Here is a 10,584-nt window from a genome sequence, read left to right on the forward strand (position 1 = left end):
AATAGTTAGATATTTTTATTAGCTATTATAGATGCACATACTCATTAACAACAAAATGAATAACAGAGAAGCGCGTAAAGTACAAAGTATAGCTTATGTGATACCATATCACTGCATTTTTTTGTAAGTGATCATTATTCATGTTTAGTTTCGGAAGAATTTTGCATATGCATAGACACAGGTCCACTTCTTTTTTGTAATTAATCATATCATACATATTGTGTAACATTTGACTGGTTTTCTTATCAATATATCATTTACAAATCTAGTTCATTCTTTTTAATGCCTGAAAAATACAAAGTATGAATATTTCTCTTCTTAAAAAGTTGTTATACTTCAATAATATATGTTAGCTTTTGTAGGCAATGTTGGAAAATAAATATACACTTAGAAAACTTTTCTCTGGGGTTAGTTTTTAGGCCATATAAGAAAGATGACTGATTATACTGACAAGTAAGATTGAGAATTTGATTTTTCCAGGGAATTTTTTAAACTCTTATGTGTGAGGTGACTAGTAAAAAGTAATTTTCTTTTCTATACCTTTTTCCAATCTCTTAGTTTCCTTCTTCAGAAGCAACCAGTGTCACTTACCAGTTTCTCTTATACTCTTTCACAGATAACCCATGCATGTCCCCCTTTTGCCTTCTGAAAGTGACTAGGAACAAGGGACCCATGAGTCTAATGGCCACAGGAGACTTTAAGCCTCAAGATCTCAATCTGCCTCTGTTCTTCACTGTTGCTCATTTTGGTTTTAATTATTATGAGCAATATATTTCAGAGATCAAAATAAATCAGATTTTTTTATTTTCACAGCTCTTTATTATAGAAGTTACACATATAGAAAAGCAGAAGCAATGTTACAACAAACATCTTCTACCCAGACCTAAAACTTGTTAATATTTTGCCATTTTTGCTGCCTCCCCTCACCCCTGTACATCATTCAGCATGCAGCTCCTAAGAATAAGGACAATCCTCTATATAACCATAATAGTAAGAACCCTGAAGTACTTCTAGAATATCCCAGTCTATCTTCAGGTTTTCCCAGCTGTCCGCAAAATGTCTTTTATAGCTTTTTCTCCCAGAGCAAAACCAAATCCAGGCTTATGCTCTGCATTTGGTTTTATGGTTCCTTTTCATCTTTATCAGTAACCTCACATTTTTGTTATGTTTATTTAGAAATAAATTATCTTGAGATTTTTTTTTTCCAGTACCAGGGATTGAACTCAGGACCTTGTGCTTGTGAGGCAGGCGTGGCGCCACTGAGCTAAATCCCCAGTTAGGCTTTGTATATATACTGTATGTTATTGAAAAGGGGTAATAGCTGCAGGATGCAGTGGAATAAAAATGATGATACTGGTGTTCTGCTGTGTAAGAGACCACGTATGTGATTCCAAAATCTCTGGGGTATCACCCTCATCCAGGTGGTTGAGAATGGCTCATCACCACCCCCAAATTTTAGCCAGTAGAAAGTGGAGACATGCCATAGCCTCTAAATTAGGATCATTTCCACTCATGTCTCATGGGCTAGAACTAAATCTAAGCTCCAAAGGAGGCCGGGAAGTGTTGTCTTCATTTTGAGTTGCCATATACCAGCAAAAAGTGCTAGTACCTCTATGGGCAGTCATTGCCACAATTTAGTGCTTTATTAATACCATTTTAGATCTAAGTAATACTCTAATATTTATGAAAATTTTTATACTCTCACATCACCCTATTAAGTAGGTATTTAACAAGCTGAGTTTCAAACAGCTCAGCAAACCAGTCCACATTACCATACCCTCCCAAAAACTTATAGAGCTACAGAACATTGTTTATCAGTCATTTTGCCTTTGAATTAATAAATTTAATTTTTTCTGATTACATTAGTTGTACAAGTTTAGTCTCTTTATAATCCTCTACTTGGATAGGCAAATTATTGGGAACAAATTGTTACTGTAATTCTGTGGCATTTTATATGTACAAACACTTTCAGGAACATGAAAAGGAATATAGACATCAATCCTTCATTTAAAGATGGCTGTCATGGTAGGACCAACTGCATGAAGGTTGTGAGAAGTAAGCCGTGAGAAGTAAGCCATGCTTAGCATAGCACATGACATGTAATACGTATGTGTTGAATATTAATATTAGTGTGGTGATTTTTTTAAAAACTCATTTCTATTTTTCTGAAGCATGTCTCTTCTGACAACATGACAAGTCAGGCATTGTTACCAGGTGTGTTTGACAGGGTGTTCTCCACTGGGTGAGATTTGTAAAATGTTTTCTGTTTCGGTGCTTATTTCAATAGCATCACAGCTACGGCTGCGAGTATTGGGGCAGCTGGGATTCCTCAGGCGGGCCTGGTCACCATGGTCATTGTGCTGACATCTGTGGGTCTGCCCACTGACGACATCACGCTCATCATCGCAGTGGACTGGTTCCTGTGAGTACGCACAGGCTGCATCTGGCTCACTTTGCAGGGCACCAAGCAGCCTGGCATGCCCCCAGAAAGAACGTGGAGAAGAAAGCCAGCTTGGTCTAAAATTAAATTTTCCTCATTCCTTGATCCCTGGCCCCTATCTGGAGACAAAGCCTGAGGAGCCATGTGCACTTATCCCCCCCCCCATCAGCCTGCAGGGAACATCTGACCACCATACTTGTCACCCTGTAAGCCATTCGAGTTAGGAAACCTGCTCTCTGCAAGCCAGCGTTAATCAGCAAGGCCCTCTCTGAATTGCACGACAGGTTCCCACAGGGGTCCCACACACTGGCTCTGGCACTTCCTCTTTGCACTTCCTATTCCAATGGTGAAATGCAGGGCAAATGTTCCTCTGAGCCATACAAGCTGAGGTGGCCGGGCAGACAGTGGGAGGAGACCTAGTGTCATTAAGTGGAACTGATTTCAGGCTCTGGAGAAAATTCTAAAAAATGTACCCTTAACACCTCCAGACCCCGACCTCTAGGGCTTATCCCTGAGTCCTCTTCCCTTGCTGTTCCAGCTAAGATTCTCTGCCCTTTGCCTCTTACAAATTTCCGTCCACTTTTGAAAAAGTTCTCCCAAGAATGCCCAAAGCCAATGCCTAGAGGAACATATTGGGCACTGGGGTCAACATGCTGACCTTACCAGAACTGATGGCCATGAAGAGCCATGAGTGTACACTAAGCCCGGGGTCCCAGCATGAGTTTCCCAGTCACTTGGGTGATAGGCCATCCACCACGCTAGTTTTCACCTCTAAAATTGGGATTATCATGTCCTCTGCTTCATGCTGGCACTGTGAGGGCTAAATGCAATGACACATATGCCAGCACTTGACCCACCGTAAGTTTCCTAAGTATTCATACAACTGGAGTCATCCTAATTGCTTCTATATCCAATGAGTTGATATCACATATAGGGTAGCCTTTGCAAAACTCTACCAGAAATCTTGAGAAAATGAGTGTGACAGGGATAAATGACCTTTTAATATTGTTGTACAATAGTTTTGACCTCAGGGACCCCCAAGGGTCTTTAGACCCTTGAGAACTGCTGGTGTAAAGGAAGGTGAGTTGGAGAAACCTTCAATAAAAGAGAAAACTTAAAAGAAGAAAGAGAAAGGTCACTTCCCACTACTGATGTTCTAGCTACAGTCACCTCAGTAACTGAAAATAGATTGTTCTTGTGGACTGATTTTCAATAGCTGCTGTTATAATGTTACCTACATTTCTGTAGGTAACCATCCAATGGATGGCTACACTACATTAAACTTTAAGAGATGCTTGTAGGTGAGTGTGGTGGTACCTGAAAGGTACACTTGCCTGAAATCCCAACACTCTAGAAGGCTGAGGTAGGAGGATTGCAACTTCAAGCTCAACCTGGGCAACTTAGCAAGGCCCTGACTCAAAATAAGAAGAAAAAAACCCTGAGAATGTAACTCAGTGCTAAGGCCCTGGATTCAGTTCGAAGTACCACCAGGGAAAGGCGGGGAGAGGTGCACATGAAGGGAGAGGGGACAGGAGAGGAAAGGGGAGAGAAGAGACAGAGGGAGGGAGGCGGGAGGAGAGACCTCCTAAAGACTTTGTCAGCCATTCACAATAGAAGCTGAAATCTCCTTCTCCCTCCCTCCCACCCCACTTCAGGGACCGCCTCCGAACCACAACCAATGTACTGGGTGACTCCCTGGGAGCCGGGATTGTGGAGCACTTGTCACGACATGAACTGAAGAACAGAGATGTCGAAATGGGTAACTCGGTGATTGAAGAGAATGAAATGAAAAAGCCATACCAGCTGATTGCTCAGGACAATGAAACTGAGAAACCTCTTGACAGTGAGACCAAGATGTAGACTAACGCAAAGAGATGCTTTCCTGAGCACCAGGGGTTTGAAACCATCGTGAAATGTGTCCATCTCATTAGGCTCATGCCTTCCAGCGAGCCCCTTCCCTCCTCTTTTCTCCCTGCTGGGATAGGATTGGAAGGTATCCATCCAAAAACAAGGGAGGATTTTGAGGCAGCCAAACCATATTGTTTTCATCCCACATTTGCAATTTGTAAATCATCTCATATTAGTCTTACCTAATAAGGTAGTAGGATCAAAAAATCATCTTGATCCTGTCTTGCAAATTTATCTGGCACGTGATCCCACAAATATGATTGTTTTATAAGTTAAAGAATCTAACAAATAGGCTAAAATATTTTAAGTCAACTTTCAAATTATAAAAATCCTTCAGAATATTAGTCTCAAAACATAGCAACTCAATGGAAAACCATCAGCTGTGAGTTGGACTGTAGAAGGATTGTTTTCCCTTTCTCTTCTGACTTGTGTCTTCATTTTATTGGGATCAGGAAAATGTAGATCGACACATCCCACACAGCTGTGAGGAGGGACAGCAAGTGAAATTTCCATGTGGCCTGGAGCAAGTTACCTCTTATCTCCAGGCCTCAGTGTCCTCGGCTGAACAATGAGTGACTTCCCTAGATGCCTTTATGGTTTCACTAGCCCAGTCTTCCTGTGACATCTCAAAAGAGCCTGCCCTCAGTTTCCCCATGGGATACCCTGCACACCAGGTATCAGTCGATGCAGTACAGGGCTCTGAGAAAGAACACTTAACGGAAGTGAACATTTCTATACTGGGGCAAGATGGTGCGAAGTTCACCAGCTCCTGTATCGAAAATGTCAGTTATGCAAGTCATCAGGTCACAGGCCATTCCAGGAGAGGGATTATTAATGCAACCCTTTTTTCTAACTATTTCCACCAGGGGAAGTATTTGCTTCTTTCCTCCTCTCCCCAACCTGAAGGGGAGGATGTCTCCCACTGTTCCACTGACAAAAGACCTTTAGGAAATAAACAGACTAGCAACTAGCAAGGGTGCTCTTGGTCTTACTATGGAACACCACAGAGCTGAGGAAGAAGCAAGCGTGACTGGCATTAAAGAGAGGATTTTGTAACACCAACAGTTTAGGTCTTCTTTAAGGAAAAATTTTTAAAAAGAGTTTCATTTGGATTTTTTTTTACCTGAAACACTTTTTCTTTTCACTTTTGAATCATTCCCTCAAGAAACATACATACAAAAATATGACTTCTTACATATGACGAAGAAGTCAAATGAATGTGCTAATAAAGGTCCATGAACTGAGTCAGTGGTCTCTTCTCTTACCAGATCTTAGAATGAGAGAAATGAAATACTTTGTGTTGAAATTCCACTTACCAAATTACTCAAAACTTGCAACTAGAGCAGGGTTTGCTTTAGTTTTGTTTGTGTCCCTAAGAGATACAGTAGAAGACCAATGAGTAGGAAGAAAATGTCAATGAGATCACAAAAAAAGACAGCAGTGGCATTAGTTTCAGGCAAGGCAGCTCCCAGGTTGAAAAGATTAATTTTTGTCCCCTAAAAGAATATCCAGTCAAAGACACTCAGTGGGAGCCGTCAGACAGTACCAGCTGTGTTTGAGTTTCTGCCTGAAAATGGTGAATGGACTTAATTATGCTAACAAACTGAGAATCTAGACCTCTGTCCTCTGATACACAATTAGAGTTTTTTTATAGAGATCCTGAGCCCTATGTGCATATAAAAGTTAACAGTAGGCTGTGGTAGAGTAACCACCTAATGCTGAGGCTCTATTTGGGAAATACACTACAAAAATTAATGTACAAGGCTGTCATGACACTAGTAGAGCATTTGTGTCAAAAATAATTGTTACACAGTGTGATGTTTTTTATACTAACCGTCCCTTATGAAAGCAGGTCCTCTAGAGTGATCCTCTGGCCAGCCCGTCACAGGCTTTGCATACACACGCGCCTAGTGTGGATGGAGAGGCGTTACTGTATAGGTGTATTTTCAATAAAGAAAAAATAGTTTTACATTAATATGCTCATGTGTTGTTTTTCTTTTCCCTGAAGGAAACTTAATTTTCTGTTCATGCAAGTATTGCAATGAGATCAGGGCAAGCTGGGGAAGAATGCCACGCGGCATGGTAAAATCTTGGCAGAACGTGCTGGGTGAGTTGGCCCCAAGGAAATAAGTAAGGACATATTCTCCTGTAAACACCTCAAAATGGAGGTGGAAAAGGGCAGGTGAGGGAGGCAGCCTGCACTTACTTGTCCAGGTCAGATTCAAGTTTCTCAGAGAAGTGGAATCATTTTCATGTCAGGATTGGTAAAATGTAACACAACCATGGGACTCTTCCAAAAAGTGATTTTCAACCTTCAAATTAAGTAGATTTATCTGTGTAATTACTACTGCCATTTGTGACAAAATGCTGAGTAAGTGTTCAAGGAATATTTCAGAACCAGCCATGGTGCTGGTGTACCTCTCTATGCATTAAGACAGACTTACAGAGGACTCCTTCCCCACCTGCTTTTTCATAAAGAATTGGCAAGTATTATCATGAATTCTCCAGACCTAAGTTGTGTCTAGAGACCCTTTCATCTGACCCTCTCCATGAAGAGGGCAGTCACGAAGACAGGCCCATGACCCCTAGGTCTTCCACGTGAAGACTTCAGTGGGTTCATAGCCCTTGGAGTTGAGGAAAATCTGCGCATCTGCCTGATTCTCTGGATGAAATCCTTGGACTCCACCAGTTTCTCTACAAGGTCATGTGACCAAAAAAATCTGTGAATCCACTGTACTGTATGGGATGAATACCTTCTAACTTTTCAAGGCGTACAGTATATGATATTCATGTAGCCAATTTGTGAATAGAAAGTTAGGCTGCTCAGAGTCCAGAGGAACAAAACCTGGTCACTCAAAGAAATCATCATCTGCATACTTGGGACACTCTGGACAGAGAAGCCACCTGAGGTAGAGTTCCCTTTACTTCGTAATCACAAATCTATTCACAAATGGAACTATGAAAAAGTTAGTAAATGCATTTCATAATTTAAAAGTCCTGGACCCCCAGAAGTTAGGGCCTGTTGCTCCATTCCCATATTCATCCTGTCACCACCACTGTCTAACCCAAGCAGGATTCTTTTTCTCAAGCCAAAAATCTCACTTTACCAATAAAATCCTCTTTCCTATGACTTTATTCACACACACCACGTTGCAAACAGAAATTAAGAGCTGTTAATTGCATGGGTCTGAAGGAAGGTTGGGGAAGGGCTCCTTTCCAGGTGGAGGGGGGGTTCTGTGGCTGGATCCTGCGGTCCAGGAACACGGCCTCTTTTCCGGGCGGCCCGCGAGGCCCTGACCCCAGGCTGCTGTCAATCATCGGTAGGCTCCCCACCTCGCTCCACCCCGGTGGTCCCAGAACTGGGGCAACAATACGCAGCTCTGTGTGGCCTCCTCCTGGGGCCAGAGCAGTTGAGAGGTGTCGCGCCTAGGGCAGGCTCCGAATGAATAAGCCGACACAAAAAGAAGGAGGGAAGAACAGAGGGAGCTGGTGGGGAGCGTCCTGAAAGGGAAAGGAGAATGAGCAGTCCCTGGGCTCAGCGAGGCGGCGTGTGGGCGAGTGATACCCAAAGGAGCCACCAGGGGGCGCTCACCTAAACCGGTTTCTAGGGAGCCCTACGGAGGGGCGGAACAGCGAATACCTGGGTCTATGGGCCTAGAAGGATTAATCTATGAAGACCATCAAGCTGGTTAAAATTCCTCAGGACCCCCATTTCACGTTTCCCTCTGGTCACCCTGCTGCAGCAATAGCCTCTGCAAAAGAGCCCTGTTTTCTGGTCACCCTTTGTCTTTTCTCCTTTGTGTCTTTCTTGGCCTCTCTCTCCCCCACCTCTCAGCATCCTGCTGGGGAAGCTCGTCTTCCTTCCCACTCTGTCGCTTATTACGCTTCTCCGCCATGCGCAGGTCCTCAGAAGGTAGCGTGGTAACCTTTCCACCGGCTACACCTCAACCGGCCCACAAACAGATATCGCAACTTTCAGTTTTCAAACAGTCACGTGTTGTCAAAGTCTGCACCTTCTAAGTAAGGTTGTCAGATAAAATACAGGAACCCCAGTTAAATCTGAATTTCAGATAAGTAAACAATGCTTTAGTATAAACGGTAAATAACAGCGTGTTAGTATAAGTATAAACAATATGGCATTAGACATCCAGCATTTCTATTTGTGAATCTGGTAATCCTACATACAAGTGACAGGAAGAACTGAAAATGACTGGTTTGCTTTGGTTAAGAGCAAATTGTAAGCGACAGGGTTTGCATGTTTGGAGAGGGGGAATTGTCTTAGTAAATATTGTTCCAATTTTTAATGTCTCTCTGAAGGCTTTCTTAAGCATGCTTTAAGAAGTTCAGGTCTGACATTTTCTACTGTTTACTTGTTCTGAGACACTGTCACTCACTATTTGCTTGGAAATCTTGTGACCACAGTCAATTGCCTCTAAGACTACAGAATTGTCTCAAATAAATTAAGCAGTGTTTCAGTTATCCATGGTTGAAATTTTCGAAGGCTGGCATCTGTTTTTCTTTTCTTCCCTTTCTTATTTTATTCTTTCCTTCTCTCATTCCTTATTCCCACCATCACCACCCCCAACCCAACATAAAGTATCTTCAGTAATCCATTACAGGGCTGACAGATTTGACACTCATATATTCTTTTCCAATGATGGACACATTTTTTTTTTCCATTTGGAGGCGCGTTCAGAAAAGCACCTGTGTTATTTTTCATGTAGTGCTATTCAAAGATAATCATTTTCCAGAACTGTAAAGTTGAGAATGAAGCATTTCTTAAAGATTTTCAGGGAACTCCAGACTCCATGGTTGGGAATAATTCCTACAAATCCCCTTCTTTAAGCCATGGCTGAAGGACATAAAAAGCAGCAGGAGGAAACAAAATGAAATCATAAACTCTTCCAATATTGACCTCCACACAACCCCATTACAGACACAGGGGCAGAACAGATTTGATGCTAGAAGATAACATCAGATGGCAACTTGAGATTTCTTTTCCAACTCTACAGGATCAGACATTGTAAAAAGTCCTGAAAGCAGCCAGGCAGGAGCTTCAAGGCATCGCCACTCAGCTGACCTGACCCTAACCGGATGTCCAAGCCCCTAACCCCTAACATTTTTGTCAGCCACACAAATCTGAAAACTATCACCACATTCCACTGTCTTGGCATACAGTGCCTTAGAGAGGCATTTTTCCAGCCCACGAGGAGCATTAGGCAACGAAATCGAAAACAAACTTAAGAAAATCAGCATGTATGTTAGATAACTATCCTAAATAGACTTTCAAAAGCTTTATGCTTCCTAAAGCCTAGAGGCCTCTGGCTACAGAGTGGTGTTCAAATCCAAACCTGTACACAGTGATGGGTTGAATCCCCCATGCTAAACACAATTTTTCCTTCCCTCCCCTCCCCTCCCTCCCTCCCCCCGTCCCTCACCTTTGTTTCTTTCTTGCTTTCTCACTCCTTTTTTGTACTAGAGATTAAACCCAGATCCTTCATACTGAGCTACATCCCCAACCCTTTTTTATTTTGAGACAGGGTCTTGCTAACTCACTAAGTTGCCCAGGCTGGGCTCAAACTTGCAGTCCTCCTGCCTCAGCCTCCCAGAGTGCTGGAATTACAGACATGTGCCACCTCACCAAGTCTAGACCTGAATTCTCAAGCACTTAGTTAGGGCCCCTGGACAGTGACCTCCCTGCACCTCAGTGTCCCCATCTGTACGTGTGGTGCTGCCATCTCCACGTGTGGTGCTGCCATCTCCAAACTTCCATTCGTATCTGATCACCATGTGTCAAAGGGGATGTTAACTTAAAATGAACCTGAGTTAGTCAACTAAGCTTCACAAATGATAGGCTAAACTTCAACATCCTTATCGTAAATAGCTTTTTCATGAAGTTGGAATGAAAGTTAAAGAAAATACATAGTATTACATATTATATGTGCCTACATAATATAAATAAAATTCTCAGTATAGTTTCCAGCATTCAGGGAGATTCTTGGTATATTTAGATCAAAACTGACTCAACAAAAAGGGAAGAGCTTGGGGGTGGGGCTTGGAGACCACTGTACTTGGAAGGAACTCAGGGAGGAGACCACAGTTCTCCGGGTCTTCTGGTCTCCGGGGAGGGCTCTTGGCGGACTCTGTCACCCCTGGAAACCGGCTTCCGGAGCCTGCCAGGCCTCTTCCCAAGGGCCCAGGCCGCTCTTGCCAGCCTCCGCCAACAGGCCTTTGTC

General features: G+C 42.7%; 1 protein-coding gene across 2 annotated transcripts in view; it reads left to right on the top strand.

Annotated features, from left to right (window-relative positions):
- The window catches only part of Slc1a3 (solute carrier family 1 member 3), a 75,185-nt gene extending 68,862 nt beyond the window's left edge, over positions 1 to 6,323 (top strand). For both annotated transcript variants that reach the window (XM_004848608.4, XM_021261494.2), the window contains 2 exons: positions 2,288 to 2,422; positions 4,096 to 6,323. In XM_004848608.4, coding sequence (XP_004848665.1) covers positions 2,288 to 2,422; positions 4,096 to 4,300 — 340 coding nt within the window. In that variant the 3' untranslated portion in view covers positions 4,301 to 6,323. The remainder of the gene's footprint in view (positions 1 to 2,287; positions 2,423 to 4,095) is intronic.
- Positions 6,324 to 10,584: the final 4,261 nt, after the last annotated feature.

This window comes from Heterocephalus glaber, unplaced genomic scaffold (assembly GCF_053883595.1).
Source record: "Heterocephalus glaber isolate CG9 unplaced genomic scaffold, H.glaber_assembly_v1.0 deba00001538, whole genome shotgun sequence".
NCBI lineage: Eukaryota > Metazoa > Chordata > Mammalia > Rodentia > Bathyergidae > Heterocephalus > Heterocephalus glaber.